The 18419-nt window shown below is 40.4% G+C and overlaps 1 protein-coding gene across 1 annotated transcript; it reads left to right on the top strand.

Annotated features, from left to right (window-relative positions):
- The first annotated feature begins 220 nt into the window (after window positions 1–220).
- LOC133996511 (gamma-enolase) lies at window positions 221–17173 on the top strand. Its single transcript, XM_062436100.1, has 12 exons — window positions 221–323; window positions 3474–3569; window positions 4480–4538; window positions 7439–7508; window positions 9459–9592; window positions 10358–10449; window positions 10706–10836; window positions 11415–11612; window positions 11747–11948; window positions 13521–13629; window positions 13766–13824; window positions 17104–17173. Exons 1-12 carry the CDS (start codon window positions 239–241, stop codon window positions 17171–17173), a joined length of 1305 nt encoding a protein of 434 aa, XP_062292084.1. The 5' UTR covers window positions 221–238.
- The last annotated feature ends 1246 nt before the right edge of the window (window positions 17174–18419 follow it).

Raw genomic sequence — 18419 nt, 5'->3', positions numbered from 1 at the left:
CTGCAGTGATGTTGTTTCTCGTCTCCCCTGACAGATTGCTCTGGGTATGAGTGCAATATAAAAATAGATTTTTTTGAGGCTTCTCTCGTTTTCTTTCTCTTTTGCAATTTAATCTGAAGCTGAAATAATAAAACAGTCAAAATAAATCATATTGTAAACAGAATTAACAATATTACACGGTAAAGCATCTATATCACAGACTCTTTTCCTCTCCATCTCTCTCTTTCTGTTTCTCAGGATGTCGATCGTCAGCATCGTTGCCAGGGAGATCTTGGACTCCCGGGGAAACCCCACTGTGGAAGTGGACCTTCGCACAGAGAAAGGTGACCACTGAAGAGCCTGTCTGCAAATATTAGAGCTAAAAAACAATCCGCAGTCTTTCCCCGCGAGGATGTCTGCTCAGATTCATCATGTCAGAAATTTGCCAAAAAGCATTAGAGAAGCACCTGCATCGCTGCTGTAAACCTTCATTTGACTTCTGTCCAGATCAATCAGTCTCCTGTTAAAGGAAGATAAGAGTCAGAGTCTTCTTGCAGGCTGACAGTAAACAGTATAAGCATGTTGTCCAAACCCACAGAAAATACAAGCAGGTTGAACAAGGTAGTAATTCTGATTTTATTTACTGGTGGACGGTTTTAAAACACTGTAAAAAAAACCCTCATAAATTTAGTCCATCTGTTCACTTTTAGTGTGAAGTGGTAGTAACTACAGCTTGATGCCGAAGCCAGTGTTGGAAGTACTTTAAAAGGACAGAGTCATAATTTTTCCAAGTCAGTACAGCAATTAATCGAAAAATAATCGAAACCGACATTTAGAAACTCTAATCGACTTAATCTTGCTCATGTCAATTAATGGTGGTGTTCACTGTTGCCATGACAGTAAAGGTTGCATATCTTTAAGGAATTTGACAACTTGTCTCCAGTGATCATTTTAACCCAAACCATGATCTTTACATAGTTCTGATCAAGTAAACTAGACATTAACCACAGCGTCAAACCTTAAAACATCATTATTTGTACTCCCTAAAGATCCTCATGTGTGAGGGCAGCAGTGGAAAATACACAACTAAAGAAACTGTGATAATACATCATTGTTCATCAAGGGAGGAGATAATCGTTCATTAATCGTAATCGAGGTTAAAAGTTTAATTAGTCGTGATTTGGATTTTTGCCATAATCGCCCAGTCCTACTCAGGCACTTAAATTAATGTTAAAACCAGTTTTTTTAAAGAAGTGCCGACCAAAAGCTGCAGCTGTGGGCTTCAAACCAGCTCCAATGTAAACCAATGGGTGACGTCTACATACAGACTACTGTAAAGACTGTAAAGACTCTAAAGGATGAATTAAGCTGGTTGCACAGTGTAATTAACCCAAATGTTTCAGTTACTCTTTTAATAAGATTTCTTTCAGGAAAAATGTTGAAATTATGCTTTCAGGCTTTTTTTCTGTTACACTCTCTTAAATTAAGGTCTGAAATTGTATAAATGCTCATATTGATAACAGACGGAAACTTACATTTGTTGTTGCCTAATTACATAATTGTATTTATAGAGCACTCCTCAAGATACTCAGACAACTTTAAAGAGGAAAAAAATGTCATTTCTCGTGTATGGGTGGGGTTTGGCATAAAATATCCCATTCTAGGGACTCAAGTGGACATTAAAATATGAGCTAATGTATCGGCACATTTGCCTGATGACAGAGACTCTTAATGATAAACTGAATAAATGAATAAGTGAAAAAAGGAATGTAAAAAAACAAAAAAACACAATATAAGTTCAGTCCATGTTGCCTCCATGTGTAATTAAGTCTGTGAAAGTGCAGATTCACTACAAAGACAACGTGCTGTATTACAGTAATTAAATCAAATAAAGTAAAGCCAACTGGATCAGCTGCCAACATACATTATAATCAGCTGTTTTTTTTTAATTAGGTGGCAGCACGTCTTTACAGTTCTAGGTGTTTTATGTTGAATCATCAGATCAGACGTTCAGTTAGCAGGTAAAGCAGCAGGTCGCCTCCTCTCCTCTCTTCTTCTTCTTCTTCTTCTTCTGTGTTTACCGGCGCTGCTGACTCAGGTGTCCAGTAATCGGCGTCTGCATCAGCACATGGCGAGAACGTAGCTGTTGTTGCCATGTGTGTGGGCAGGCTATATGTGTACGTATGAATAATTAATTGAAAAATGTTGGCAGTCAACAGCGTATTTTGCAGAGTGGGTTCAGTTAATAAAGTGCTAAAAACTGTGTTATTTACATTCTGGAGTAATCAAAGTGTTATAAAAACATTACGTACAAGATAGGAATGCATGGCTATGATAGATTTGTGCATTATTGAGCTTGGGAACAAAATAAGCTCAATTTAGGGAGATTTCAACCACATCTCACAGCGTCATGCCAAATATTGAACACCAACTGTTCATGCTGTGGGATATCAGCGTTGTGGAGAACCTGGAGAATATGTTGCGCAATAGATAAGAGTCTTGTCTTTTCCGCCATTGTGGTTATTTTAACCTTCATGTCGTCCTCCCGGGTGAAATTGACCCCGTCTGTTTTGACTGTTCCTTCTTTCCTCCCTTCCTTCCTTCTGTCTATACTTCCTCCATCCTCCTTTCTTCCCTCCTTCTTTCCTTCCCTCCTTACTTTCCTTTCTCCCTTCCTTCTTTCCTCCCTTTCTTCTTTCCTCTGTCCTTCTTTCCTTCCTTCCTCTTTTCCTTTCTCCCTACCTCCCTCCTTCTTTCTTTCCTCCTTCCTTCCTTCCTTCCTTCCTTCCTTCCTTCCTTCCTTCCTTCCTTCCTTCCTTCCTTCCTCCCTCCCTTCCCTCCTTCCTTCCTCCCTCCTTTCCTTCCTTCTTTCTTCCTCCCTCCCTCCCTTCCTTCTTCCTTCCCTCCTCCCTCCATTTATTCCTTCTTTCCTCCTTCCTTCCTTCTTCCTCCTTTCCTTCCTTCTTCCTTCCTCCCTTCCTCATTTCCTCCCTTCTTCCTCCCTTCCTTCCTTCTTCCTCCTTTCCTTCCTTCTTCCTTCCTCCCTTCCTCATTTCCTCCCTTCTTCCTCCCTTCCTTCCTTCCTTCCTCCCTCCTTTCCTTCCTTCTTCCTCCCTTCCTTCCTTGACTCAAGGACGACAGGAAGGTTAAAAGAAGTGTGCAGCAAAATATACAACTACAAACCTAAGAAATATGTGTATTCTGACCTTAAAAACAGTCTGGTAGTCCAACAGTTTAACTTTATGTCTGAACTCTTCGACAAGCTCTTAAAATCATAAATAGACAATTTGTTTTGATTTAATTCGACCATCTCCAAAAGGTTTTATGATTAAAACCTTGAAATGTGACTTGGTTTTCTCCTCTCTTCTCCTTCTGCCTAGTCATTGCATTTAAACCTCTCTCTCTCTCTCTCTCTCTCTCTCTCTCTCTCTCTCTCTCTCTCTCTCTCTCTCTCTCTCTCTCTCTCTCTCTCTCTCTTTTCATCTGTCTTTCAGGTCTATTCAGGGCTGCGGTGCCCAGCGGAGCGTCCACAGGGATCTACGAGGCTCTGGAGCTCCGAGATGGAGACAAGAGCCGCTACAAGGGAAAAGGTACGAAGAGAGAAAAGCTCTACATGCATGTTTTTAGCTTATCGAGTCTGTAAACGGTTGCCTGGGTGATGTATGAAGAGAACAAGCTCACTGGAGACTTCTGGTTAAACCTCTGACTCACTAACCGTGCAGCTGTTCTATACTTTTAACCTTCGTGTCGTCCTCCCGGGTCAAATTGACCCCGTCTGTTTTGACTGTTCCTTCTTTCCTCCATTCCTTCCTTCCGTCTGTACTTCCTCCCTCCCCGTTTCTTCCCTCCTTCTTTCCTTCCCTCCTTCCTTTCCTTCCTCCCTTCCTTCTTTCTTCCCTCCCTCCTTCTCTCTTTTTTTCCTCTGTCCTTCTTTCCTTCCTTCCCTTTTTCCTTTCTCCTTCCCTCCCTCCTTCCTTCCTCCCTTCTTCCTTACTCCCTTCCTCCCTCCTTTCCTTCCTTCTTCCTTCCTCCTTTCCTTCCTTCTTCCTTCCTCCCTCCCTTTCTTCCTTCCTTCTTCCTCCCTTCCTCCTTTCCTCCTCCCTTCCTCCCTCCCTCCCTCCTTCCTTCCTTCCTTCCTTCCTTCCTTCCTTCCTCCCTCCCTCCTTTCCCTCCTCCTTTCCTTCCTTCCTCCCTCCCTCTCTCCCTCCCTCCTTTCCTTCCTTCTTCCTTCCTCCCTTCCTTCTTCCTACCTTCTTCGCTTCCTTGTTCCTTCCTCCCTTCCTTCTTCCTACCTTCCTCCCTCCCTCCTTTCCTTCTTTCCTCCCTCCTTCCTTTCCTTACTTCCTCCCTCCCTCCTTTGCTTCCTTCTTCCTCCCTTCCTTCCTTGACTCGAGGACAACAGGAGGGTTAATATTTACCACTACAACACAGTTTCTCTTTGCTTCTCTGACAGTCACTGTTGAAGGTTTGATTGTCTTTTTGTCCTTTTTTCTACTTCAGGTGTTTTGAAGGCAGTCGGGCATATCAATGACACTCTGGGTCCGGCCCTCATAGCCTCGGTGAGTCACCAGCTTTAATACGTTGTGTCTGGAGCAGTTAAAAGGTGTGACGTCTCGTACCCTTGAGACTGTCAGGAGGTGGAAGACTAACGAGACACATTTGGGAATAGCTTCGTCATTCTTTAAGGATTCAATAACGTACTTTAAAGTATTCGTGTTTGATTTAAGTGTATTTGACTTGATTCAGATTGAATATGAGAAATCCACTCACTCCTTCTTCTCTATGACATTAAAAAATAACTTTTTCTAAAGGAATTTAGTTTCTAAATAGCAAATTTGACCTCTTCTAATGTTTGTCTTGGTGTTTAACCCTCCTGTTGTCCTCGGGTCAAGGAAGGAATGGAGGAAGGAAGGAGGAAAGGAGGGAGGGAGTAAGGAAGGAAGGAAAGGAGTAAGGAGGGAGGGGGGAAGGAAGGAAGGAAGGAAAGGAGTAAGGAGGGAAGGAAGGAAGGAAAGGAGTAAGGAGGGAGGAAGGAAGGAAGGAAGGAAGGAAGAAAGAAAGGAGTAAGGAGAGAGGGAGGGAGGGAGGAAAAGAGGAAGGAAGGAAAGGAGGAAGGAAGGAAGGAAGGAAGTGAGGAAAGAAGTATGGAAGGAAGGGAAGATCGAATGAAAAATTAAAGAAAGAGGGAGGAAAGAAGGAACAGTCAAAAGAGACGGTGTCAATTTGACCCGGGAGGACGACAGGAGGGTTAATTTCAAATATTTAGAAGGAAGTTATATGTTTGGGGGCATTTGCCTTTATTGACAGGTCTTTTCACTTGATGACACTTAACATAACATGACATTATGACCGTAGCTCCAATCAGGCTCCAATCAGGCTCCAATCAGGCTCCAATCAGGCTCCAATATCTCAACTCAAATTTGGGTTTCCAGGCTCCAGCAACAGACTAACACACCAGCGAGAATCCCACCTGAAGTCCATTCCCTCTTAAACCTGTGGGTCACCTCAGAGATGTGGTGTTCATGCTTCTTCACACTTCACGATCAAATTGAATCTGCTGTTGCAGTTAGTGAAGCTGAAAATGTCCAATTTGAACAAAATAACCTTCAGATTGAGTCTATCGAAGTGTAGATGACTATCACATCTGGATGGGCCGACAGGAAGCTGTGAGAATAAGATAAACTCTGTTCGGCTATCAGTGACGGTGGAGAAAAGCCTGTGTGTGTGTGCGTGTGTGTGTGTGAAGACAAAGTGAATGAGGTGTGTGAGAGTGTAAGAAATTGTCCGCAGCAGTGCATCATGGGTAATTTCCTCCAGCAGCAGATGTTTCGCCTGGAAATTAATCTTGGTGATCAGTCAGGCGAGAAAAACAGGCGAACGGCTCCGAGCTCCTGAACGTCACATCAGAGCTCGTCAGATAGATGGACCAGACTGGCTTCACTGCAGTGTGTGTGTGTGTGTGTGTGTGTGTGTGTGTGTGTGTGTCACAGTGATGTTAATAACAATTAAATGCTTTATATGTCACATTTAAAGCTCGTATGTAAATGTAAAGTGGTAAAAATCTGTCAAAACAAAGTAAAGATTACAATCCAAATGTAATAATAAAGTAATGAAACTAGAGAATAATGTAGTTAAAGAAAGGATAAATTAGTCTGAGTGCTGCTTTAGACCGAGCCGGCTTGTGGAGGATATTGATTTTATAATACGTCCTAAAACAATCTCAGGGAAACAGCAATGAAGCTGAACCAAAATATGAGCAAATAGGTTTCTGAGGAACGTGAAGTATTGTTGTATTGAAGCTTTAATGTGATGGTTGTGTTTCCTAAAGGATAAATGTCTTAAGCTTCCTGTTTGTCCTCCCGGGTTAAAATTGACCTGGTTTGGTTTGACTATTTATAAAGTAGTGTTGTTTTTGGCGGCCTGTTTTAGTCTTAGTCTAGTCTTTGTGTCAAGATGTCATTTTATTTTTTATTAGTTTTAGTCACGTTCATACTCTTTTTAGTCTAGTCAAGTTTCAGTCGACTAAAAGTCAGATTTTAGTCTTATTTTAGTCAAAATTATCTGTGACTATTTTAGTCTAGTTTTAGTCAATGAAAATTGTATTTTAGTCTCTTTTTAGTAATCAATCAGTCAATATAGTATAAGTACCTAGTAGTATAGACGAAACCAACATTTTCTTTTAGCTAAACCCATTTCACAATTCAAACAAGGTTGTCTTATTATTATTATATTATTGTTACCTTATAGACTCAAGAATAACCCCGGCTGGCCGGCCATCGGTCCCGTTCTCTGTGTCAGTTTTCTGTCGTTAACGCTAACCTACCGCAGCTGCATCTTCTAAATAATGCCGCGAGTGGAGATTGAGGAAGTGACGTCGAAGTGAGACACAGGAAACAGAAATACTGCAAAATAATAGTAACAACGCGACTAAACGAGACAAAATAACGTTATAACATTTCGTCTCGTCTCGTTTTAGACATTTTAGCAGAGTTTTTATTTTGTAAACCACATTTAGTCTCGTTTTTATTCGTCAACAATATTGCATTATATATTTAATTATAGTTATCGTCACATGACCAGCATTTACGTTGCATCTCGTCTCGTTTTCGTCACGTGATGAAGGTTCGTTGACGACGATATTTAGTCATAATTTTCATTGACGAAAGCAACACTAAGCCTAAGGTATAAGTTATCACCCAAATCTGTGTTAAACCTTTTTCACCAACTTCACTCCAACATATTACCGCAGGTTTTATATATTTTTTATATATTTGTCAATAGGCCTCATTTAAATTAAAATATACCTAATTTTTGAGTTAAAGCTTGTTGTCCTCTTAGGTCTAAATTGAAATGCAGCAGGAGGATTAAGATATATTGATACAGACTCTATTGTTGCTGTATTATCTACTTGTGTGTGAATGAATGATTACGGTGTTTTTTTGTGTGTTTGTGTCTGCAGGGCATCAGCGTGGTGGAGCAGGAGCAGTTGGACAACAAGATGATCGAGATGGACGGCACAGAAAACAAATGTGAGTCAAAACACGACGGGAGCGAGCGGGTGACGATGATGATGACTAACACCACATCATCTGAGTATAGCAGCCAGCTGGAAATCTCCCCGTTTCAAGCAGCTCAGACTTCACTTGTGAAAAGTCACACATGTTTTTTTTTTACTAAAGGCTTGTTGCTGACAAAGTGGTAATGAGACGCATAAATACAGACGGGAACACGACGTAGCAAAGAGAACGCCGCTCCAAACAGGCTTTGACGGGACCAAAACAAACGCGGATCTTTAATGAATGAATGCACCGTTAATTTATTTGAATGTACAAGCATGCCAGCGACTCGTTTCAGGCAGCAAAAGATAAGCAGCCGTGAAAATTATGGTGCTGGGAGAAATTGGATTCAGCAAGCACCAGGAAACCTGTCAGACTAAACTGCAGCTGAATGCATTAAGAAATTAATTAAATTTCCTTCTCTGTCCAAATAAATACAGTCCAAGTATATCAGCTAAGAGGTTATACAGATAAGAAAAGCTTCATTTACAAGAGAGTTCATTCTTCTTTCTTGTTGCATCGCATTAATATTTTGGGAATAAGTGCAAATTAATAAAAATACAGCTGTAATTTAGGTTTTTAACGTAAAATAAATACAGGCAACATGTCTTAAGGAAGGAAGGAAGGAAGGAAGGAAGGAAAGGAGTAAGGAAGGAGGGAGGAAGGAAGGAAGGAAGGAAGGAAGGAAGGAAAGGAGTAAAGAGGGAGGGAGGAAGAAAGGAAGGAAGGAAAGGAGTAAGGAGGGAGGGAGGAAGGGAGGAAGGAAGGAAGGAAAGGAGTAAGGAGGGAGGGAGTAAGGAAGGAAGGAAAAGAGTAAGGAAGGAAGGAAGGAAGGAGTAAGGAGGGAGGGAGGAAGGAAAGGAAGAAGGAAGGAAGGAAAGAAAGGAGGGTGGGAGGGAGGGAGGAAAAGAGGAAGGAAGGAAGGAAAGAAAGGAGGGAGGAAAAGAGGAAGGAAATAAGGAGAGAAGGAATGGGGGGAGGAAAGGAGGAAGGAAGGAAGTGAGGAAAGAAGTATGGAAGGAGGGGAAGATCGAAGGAAAAATTAAAGAAAGGGGGGAGCCTGTAAATAAATACAGGCAACACGTCTTATTGTCCTATACAACAAATAAAAGAAAACATTATATGATGTGAAATGTTATATTCAGTTAACATTGTTAAAATAATAACATCTTAAATGTGACTTGTCTGTGTTTAAAACTAAAATAGATATGATCATTTTGAATTTTGGTCTTAAAAAATGTTGATTTTAGAGAAAACAAACAAAAAAAAAGTACATAAATGGGTTAATTATTATGTATTTTATTAGTAGTGAAATAAGAATTGTTGCGTTTTACCTACCGCCATGTTTTAGTAGCCCAGAACAAACATTTCGTTACAGGTTTCGTGGCCACCGTAGCTTCTCCTACATAAAGAGGGGGAGGGGAGGGAATATTCAGTTGGCTGCAATCTCCAACTTCACCACTAGATGGCACTAAATCACACACACTGGTTCTTTAATACTAGACTGAAAAACACTGACGGGGTGGTTAGAATTGATTTTTTTTTTTTTAAGCACAACCATCAGTAATGTCATGATGTACACCTCTAAGTGATGAGTTTAACCACTAGAGGTCAGCAAAAGCAATATTTACAGTTGGTTTTACTCTAAGTTGCTAGTTTTTGCGATGATTAAAAAATGCTAAAAGTATACCTCAAATTAAACCAAATTTAAACAACTAAACTAGCATTGAGAAATAACTATAACAATACAAAATTTGAATAGCCCTGCTAATATTTGCAGGTTTCATCTTCTTCTGCTTCACTTCTTCACTCCTATTTCATGTTTTCTCTACGTGTAAACAAAAAAAACCAAAATAGGAACGATTATTCACTAGGCTGTAAATATTATATATCTTAAAATCTTTCCTCTGTCCTGTCAAACAGCTCAGTTCGGGGCCAACGCCATCCTCGGAGTGTCTCTAGCCATCTGTAAGGCCGGCGCTGCAGAGAAAGAAGTTCCACTATACCGCCACATAGCCGACCTGGCCGGAAACACGGAGCTGGTGCTGCCGGTTCCTGTAAGACTCTCAAACTCATCACAGTCTCACTACACAGTCTGTGAAAGCTTTTGCACAACCAGGTTCTGCCACAATTTGCTTTGCACGTTAATAATTTTACAGACCAGTTACTTGAAGTAGGTAAAAATGACATAGTTTTGCAGGTCAAAGCTTTTCAAATGTAAACATTTCCTGCTTTTCTCTGGCTGTTCTCATTGTAAATTGAATAATTCTGGATTTTAATTGATGTAGAAATTGACCAGTTGTTGCAGCCCTACTGAAAAACACAGTTAACAGTATTTTCTGTCACAGATTATAAAATTAATTGGGTATATTTGACAAAAAAGATTGCACACACCAAAGCAGATTTGTTTAAGCATCAAGTTAAAAGTTTATTTCATTGTCATTCCGACCATATTTATATAAAAAATACGCAGACAGCAGACTGAGAAGTCCTTTCTCACAGAACCAGGTGGTAAAAATAAATAAAATAAAGAACATGGGACAGAAGAAAGACATTTAGTGTAAAGTGTGCAGTGTATAAAAGCAGATAAAGAGACCTTATTGAATATTTTCTTCAGACAAGCAGGATCAAAACAAGCACGACCTTTTCATCAGATGTTGGTTTCTTGTAGCTTTGCATCTAATAATAATACCATAAATTGTTTATGTGATGCTTTTTCTTTGTCAAAAATATTTGATTAATTTATGTGATTAAACTTTTGCATCATCTGAAAATGTAACTTACATCTCCATCTTTCTTGTTTTCTCTCCTCTCCTCTGCAGGCCTTTAATGTGATAAACGGAGGTTCTCATGCTGGAAACAAACTGGCCATGCAGGAGTTCATGGTCCTTCCTGTTGGTGCCGAGTCATTCAAGTAAGAATTTGATATAAACACAAATCAGTCTGGGAAACATGATCCTTTTTTTAAATTTAGAAACTACTTTTGGAAAATTTGGTTTTGGAGTTTAGCATTGGTCTGTTGATGAGCTTTATTAATGGCTCTTTTCTGCATTTTTCTTTCCATTGTTTTTGCTTTGTTCTTTTGTTAACCACAATCTTTCCTGTCTTCTTCTCTAACTTATTTCCTGTCTGTCTTCCTTCATTTATCCCTCATCTTTTCTGTCTCTCAGGGAGGCATTGAGGATAGGATCAGAGCTGTACCACACACTGAAGGGCGTGATCCAGGAGAAATACGGCCAGGACGCCACCAACGTTGGAGACGAGGGAGGTTTCGCTCCCAACATCCTGGAGAACAGTGAGGGTGAGGAAGAGGAAATAACATTTTATACATAATGAAAATATAATAAAACACAGAACCCACCAATCTAAACCAATATCCTTTTAGCTGTTTGTCGGTCTGTCCGATACTTAAAATATCTTAACAAATATTGGATAGATTGTCAGATTTGCCAGAATTAATTAAAAATAAACCTCTCAATGTTACTTAACCCAACATTAGTGGACATTTAATGTTCTTGAGTTAAATATGTGGCCTACACCAAGTATTTGGAAGACCCAAAAACAATGATTATCGAGTGTCATTGTATTCTGCTTCCTTCTGTCTATATTGTCTTTGTCCTCTGGAGTGCTGCCGTTTATCTTGACTTGATTTTTGGGAAATACAAAAATACAAACATGATCTCTCATTTGCTGACATCATCTGCCAATCTGAGATAAACATACTTATTAATTCAACTTCCTTGAACTCCATTCCTTCCCCCCATCCATCCATTCTTCCTACATTACATCTATGTCCCTCCTGTCCTCATCTCGCCTCCCTCGCTGTCCTCTATCCTTGCTCTGTCTCCCCTCTCTTCAATATTTCTCTCCATTCCTCAGCTCTGGATCTGCTGCAGACGGCCATCGAGAAGGCCGGCTTCACGGACAAAGTGGTTGTCGGGATGGACGTTGCTGCCTCAGAGTTTTACCGCGATGGGAAATACGACCTGGACTTCAAATCCCCACCGGATCCAGAGAGACACATCAGCGGAGAGGAGCTGGCTGACATCTACCAGGGCTTCGTCAACAACTACCCAGGTGGATTATCTTTCTAGTTGGTTGTTTAAGTTGAATGAAAACACGTTTAGGCCTCAATGACACTTGGCTGAGAGGCATAAGATAATAATTGTTCACTTAAACTCATTAATATTCTTTTTATCTCTCCTTCCCAGTGGTGTCCATCGAGGACCCCTTCGACCAGGACGACTGGGAGGCCTGGTCCCGTCTGACGGCTCAGGTGGGGATCCAGGTTGTCGGAGATGACCTGACGGTGACCAACCCCAAGAGGATAGAGAAGGCTGCCGAGGAGCGAGCCTGCAACTGCCTGCTGCTCAAAGTCAACCAGATCGGCTCTGTCACCGAGGCCATTCAAGGGTACGTCTTATGCCTTATTTAAACGTTAAGTTTACGTTTTTTTTAACAAATTCAGACTACTAGAGTTTGTTTATGTAGCCTCTGGAGCTGGCCAATCAGAACAGAGTGTGCTCATTTGGAAGGGAGCCTTAAACAGGGTTATTATAGTCAACGAAAACTAAGACTAAAACTAACAATGAAAAGATGTCGATGGGTCTGTTAATTAATTTAATTAATTAATTTTTTTTTACATTTTATTTTATTTCATTATTATTTTTTATCTATTTTCAATTTTTAATTTTTTTTTAATCTATTTATTTTATTGCTTCTCTTTTTCTCTCGTGTGCTCTTGGTCCCAAGGGAATGTATAAGGAGAAGGTTATGGGGATGTATACGGGATTATGTTCACTGATGTTCTGTATGTCTGTAATGTTTGCTTGTTCATATAATTGAAAACCTCTTAAAGAAAGTATTTTTTTTAAAAACTAGCAGTTAAAAAAATAATTGTGTTAACTGAAATGAAAATTCAAAAAACATATATAAAAAACAAAACAAAGACTAACTAACAAACAATGCAAAATGAATCAAAAACTAAACAGAATTGCAGATAAAATCAAACACCACATTGTCAAACCAACATATAATCAATGCAGTGAGAACAGTATGGCCTCTCATGGTTACCTTGGAGCGGTCAACAAGATCGTCCATCTTGACTGAGACTGACAGAGAGTCACAGCCGCCCTGCTATCAGTCACACATGTAGGAACACACTCACAGAGGCAGTCTCCATGTCGTTACCTGTCAGCCATGTTAACCTTGTGCCAGATATGAGACGCAGCAAAACTGGCCTTCATAAAAAAAAAAGATAAATGGAGGACAGGGAAGTGACAGCAGGTTTTTAACATGAAGATTAGCTGTCAGTCAAATGTATTGATGCGGCCGACTGGTGTACGTGTATCCTCACATGTGTTGATATCTTTGTGTAAAGAGTGTGTGTGTGCTCCAGTGTTGAATGAGTTTGAGGTTATGAAGCTATCAATCATGACAGGAGAGGAGGTTCAAGGGAAGGTGGGGGTAAAAAAGATTAAATGATATTAACCAAGCTGATGACAGTAAAGGTGATGTATTGCGTCCATCACGTAAAAAGCTCCCTGCGTTGTTAATGTGATATATTTCTCTAATAGGAAAACGCAACGGGAGACTTGTTTCATTCATCATTTAAATCCTCAGATTAGACCAGAGGCTTTAATTCACGTCTTAATTTTCACGCTGTTGGCAGGTTAACGTGTCAGATGAGCTGGAGTTACGCATACATCACAATCAGATTAATTGTCTTGTGTAATAAACGCCCACTAACGAATGCAACAGATCATTTTACACACTGTGAGGAGATAATATGAACAGCATGCATGTGTTTCCGTGACTTTGAATGTCACTCAGAAACACAGTTGTGCATCTTGTGTGCTAAAGTTTTTAAAGAGAAGGTATCATGCACAATTCAAGGCCTTTATTTATATTTTTCAGGGGCTCTTTTTAAATCTTTGCATGATTTACAGTTCTCTCCCTCTCTCTCTCTCTCTTTCTGTCTCTCAGGTGTAAACTGGCTCAGGCGAATGGTTGGGGTGTGATGGTCAGCCATCGCTCGGGAGAGACAGAGGACACCTTCATTGCCGACCTGGTCGTTGGACTCTGCACTGGACAGGTGAACACATGATTTAGAAACACACGTTTAACATTTATTGTAATTTAATTGAACATGCCTTAGTGACATTTAACAGCTTTTTTTTCTGAGACATTCCTTCTGATGAAAATGATGATTTTGTCTCTCTGTGTTGCAGATTAAGACCGGCGCCCCCTGCAGATCTGAGAGGCTGGCCAAGTACAACCAGCTCATGAGGTCAGTGTGTTGCAGTCATAATCTTCCTCTTGCTCTCTTTGAGTCAGTCCCAATACCCACTTGGGGTCTAACTCTATATTTGACGATAAAGCAGGGTATGCATTAGGGCGTGGCTACGTCGTGATTGACAGGTTGATTGGTTCACAGGTTCAGGAGGGCGCCTCATGCTCCTCCTGATGCCCATATAAGTAGAATCCGTGTTTTTATTTTTCTCAGCATGCACCTGAAATTTTCAAGATGGCGCTGCTCAGATCCGATACTATTGGCCTCCGAGCAGCAGTCCACAAAGCAATGGGTGACGTCACGGATGTTAAGTCCATTTCTTACATACAGTCTATGGTTTAAACTCTATTTTTGACCAGTTTCAATAGTCAGTTGTTAATCATTTTCATACATATACTTACTTTATCTTTACGATCTCATTACATTATTTATAACACCTGCTTTCTGATTTCATTCCCTCGTTCAAGATTTTTTATAAACTTGGTGTGTTAAACTTAGTTTAAACATTGTCTATTTAAACTTCTTAAATTCTTTAAAAAGGTAAGACCAGTAGTCCTTTTCATATATATATTCTCAGCATTTAACACGTTTTATCTTCTCTTGGCTCTTAATCTGGAGTGGCCGACTATAACACCACTGCTCAGGTGTCCAGTCTGTCTTAGTGCTTAGCATCACAGAGCTAATTGACGTGGCAGGTGGCAACAACGCTGATGTCACCCCACGTGTCCGAGCCAGTCAGCAGCAGGGAGAGGAGGAGGGAGGGAGGGAGTAAAGGAGGGAGGGTGGTGGGAATCGGCTCAGCAGCGTAATCCCATCGGACTGCTGAGGAGACGAGGTGGAGGTTGGAGAGACTTACAGAAGCATTAACCAGCGATAAACACTAATCAGTGCACATACGTGTGCATAGACACCAGAAAGAAAGAAGAACTGTCACATTTTATAAAAGGATTACTCCAGTGATTTAGTTTTATATTTTCATATATTTGAGGGACTTGCAAGACGCTACGTCATCAGAGCTTTGAGAAAAATCCAGTCATATATTACATGTAGAGGTTGATGAGAATGGTTGATTTAAGAGTCGGAAACTCATTATTAAAAGGTAACTCTGAAGGTATTGACGTGAATGCTGAATCCTGCATTTCCCATAAAGCAACTCAATGTTGTCTTCTTATGAAACATCAGACACGTTAAAATACACGCTACATATGCTTTTAAGACTTGAAATCATAGACTGGATATAAGAAATGGACGTAACATCCGTGACGTCACCCATTGGTTTGTGGACTGCTGCTCGGAAGACAATAGTATCGGATCTGAGCAGCGCCATCTTAAAAATTTCAGGTGCATGTCGGGAAAAATAAAAACACGGATTCTACTTATATGGGCATCAGGAGGAGCATGAGGCGCCCTCCTGAACCTGTGAACCAATCAACCTGTCAATCACGACGTAGCCACGCCCTAATGCATACCCTGCTTTATCGTCACATATAAAATCAGGGAGGCCAACATTTCACAAATGAACATCATACTGCATTGAAGAAGGCTTTAAACTAGCGATTGAGACCATAAGCACATTTTGAAAACGTTTACTGAGGTTAGAAATCAAGTGAGAAGTTGGTGAATTCTCCATTGACTTGTATAGAGACGGAAGTCCTTTTGACACCAAAACGGTCGCCCCCTGGTGGCCTTTTGATAGAATGCAGTTTTAAGTTACTTCTGCGTTGGCATCATTTCAGAGGACCGGAGCTCCCCGCCTGCTTGAAACGCTGTGTTGTAAAGTTTTTATTTTTATTCTTTCTTGACATTTTAGTGAATGAATCTTGTCCTTAGCATAGCGTTTTTCATGCTAATAATCAAATCTCCCAAAAGAGCACATCCCCATAAACAAGTGGCAACATTCATTGTACAACATTGTGGATAGTGAAATGACTCGTTTCACTGTCAGGATTTGATCCATACGGTCTAATAACATTTGTAAAGTCTAGAATAGCTGCACAATTTAATTATTAAATCCACATTCATGAAATATGGAGAGATTTATGCAGCAGCGATAAGTTCAATTAGCGTTGTGCATTCATCATCTGAGCTGAATCTGACTGATGACTCGTATGAGCTATCTGTGAAAAAAACTAATAGAGATTTAATCGGTTAGGATGCATGGAAAAGGAAAGTTCATGAGACTTCACTTCACTATTAACAGGAGACTTATGTCAATAATCAGGATTGTAATGGTGCAGACGAGAGACACATATGGACCTCAAAGTCAGGTGTCAAGGTGAAAAAGAACGAGTGAGAATGAGTGCTGCTCTTTAACTTATTAACTAAGGCTTGAGTCGACCAGGTGAACTCAATCAGGACAATTAGGGATGACAGAGTGTGAACTTAACAGCCAATTAGTGAGAAGGAAAGGAGAATAAAGGAAGTGAGGTACTGTAAGTGAGGAAAAGGAAGTGGAATAAATAAAAGAAAAATAGTGAATCTTTACTACAGTACTGTAAACATTACTGTGCAGGGAAACTTTAACTGATGAGTCTGATGATGTAATACCAACAATATATGGATGCTAAAAACACCTCTGTGCCGTAGAGCTCAGTCATTGTTGATGAACATGAAGTTTATTCTGAATCTCCGTCCTGCTGCCAGAAATACTCATCCGCTGCTGAAAATAGTCCCAACAAATACTTACTTAACGCTACAGCACCCAGATGTTTTAGGGAAATTACTGAACCTTTTTTATAAATGGAGATATATTTATGTGAGTTGTTTTTAAGCTTCCTGTCGTCCTCCCGGGTCAAATTGACCCCGTCTGTTTTGACTGTTCCTTCTTTCCTCCCTTCTTTCCTTCCGTCTGTCCTTCCTCCCTCCTTCTCTCTTTCTTTCCTTCCTCTCTCTTTCCTCCCTTTCTTCTTTCCTTCCTCCATCCCCTTTTCTTCATTCCTTCTGTCTTTCCTTCCCTCTTTCCTTCCTTCCTTTCCTTCCTCCCTTCCTTCTTTTCTCCCTCCCTCCTACTTTCCTTCCCTCTTTCCTTCCTTCCTTTCCTTTCCTCCCTTCCTTCCTCCCTCCTTTACTTTCTTCCTTCCTTCTCTCCTTTCCTTCCTCCCTCCCTCCCTCCTTTCCTTCCTCCCTTCCTTCTCTCCTTTCCTTCCTTCTTACTTCCTTCCCCCTCCCTTCCTCCCTCCCTCCTTTCCTTCCTCCCTTCCTTCCTTGACTCGAGGACAACAGGAGGGTTAATAACTTATCTTTACCCTTTCTTTCTCTTTTTTTCCTCCTCTGCAGGATTGAAGAGGAGTTGGGCGACCAGGCTCGTTTTGCAGGCCATAACTTCAGGAACCCCAGCGCCCTGTGAAGCTGACAGACGAATGACAGCACACACACACACACACACTAACCCACACACACACACACACACACACTAACCTACAAACACAGACCGAGCCATGTATAAAGAAATATATCTCACTGATTCATGAAAAACACACGAGCAAAAGAGCCAAGCAAAAAAAAGAAAATAACAAAAAAAAACAAAAACACAAAAATTAAATTATGCACTGGAATTATATATAAATATAAGGTAGGGAGATGATGCGGTATGCACACACACACACACACACACACACACACACATAGAGTACGCAGATGCAACACATGCACATGCAAAGGGAAACGATATAAAAATATGAAAATCTAAAAGCCAGACATGCACTGTTACTGTAGTTTTAAAGGAATAGTTCATGTACAGCAGAAAGAGGACAAGACCTGCAAAAATACAGATTAATGTAAAAAAACAGAGAGTTAAATAAGTAGAGATATATTAGAATTAAATAAGGTGAAGCACGCAACTGAAAGATGCCAAAAGAAGAAGATGCATTCGTAGAAAGAAATAAAACAGTTTCAGGGATTGATTGAAAAAAACACACAAAAAAAACTACACACACACTTCACACACTCTGTTGAATCACACACTGACCTGGACACTGAAGCACCTGCACTCTGCCCACTTCTGTCCTCTGCCCTCCTCCTTGTTTTTCCATCACCTTTTCTTCTTCTTCTTCTTCTTCTTCTTCTTCTTCTTCTTCTTCTTCTTCTACTTCTTCGTCGAAGTCCTTTTCTCTGGTTTTTATCCCTCGTTTTCCTCCGATGTGACTCTGATGACGGCAGATTATTTGATCTTTCCTGCTTGAAGTCCTGCCTCTGTCCTAAAATAATAATAATCATTTAAAAAAAGAATAAAAATAACCCCCCCCTCCCCCCACCCCCCCTTCAAATGTTCCTTAAGTTTCTCCTGAGTGTCCATAGTATAGCTGTGTTGACAAAGAAGAAAGAATTTAAAAAATGAATAAAATAAAAAAAGAACGCTTGTCATTGAAAATAATGTGAAAATATGTGAAATAAAAAGATGGTAATTTACAATTTCAATCACAGTTAAAAGCTTTTTGTCTTTTTTTTGTGTGTGCGTGTTTATTCTTTAAATGTTTTCCACACAACAACAAGGATTAACCCTCCTGTTGTCCTCGAGTCAAGGAAGGAAGGGAGGAAGAAGGAAGGAAAGGAGGGAGAAGGAAGGAAGGAAAGGAGGAAGGAAGGAGAGAAGG

Source organism: Scomber scombrus, chromosome 16 (genome assembly GCF_963691925.1).
Source record: "Scomber scombrus chromosome 16, fScoSco1.1, whole genome shotgun sequence".
NCBI classification, from domain to species: Eukaryota; Metazoa; Chordata; class Actinopteri; order Scombriformes; family Scombridae; genus Scomber; species Scomber scombrus.
This window is presented reverse-complemented; position numbering and strand designations above follow the sequence as displayed.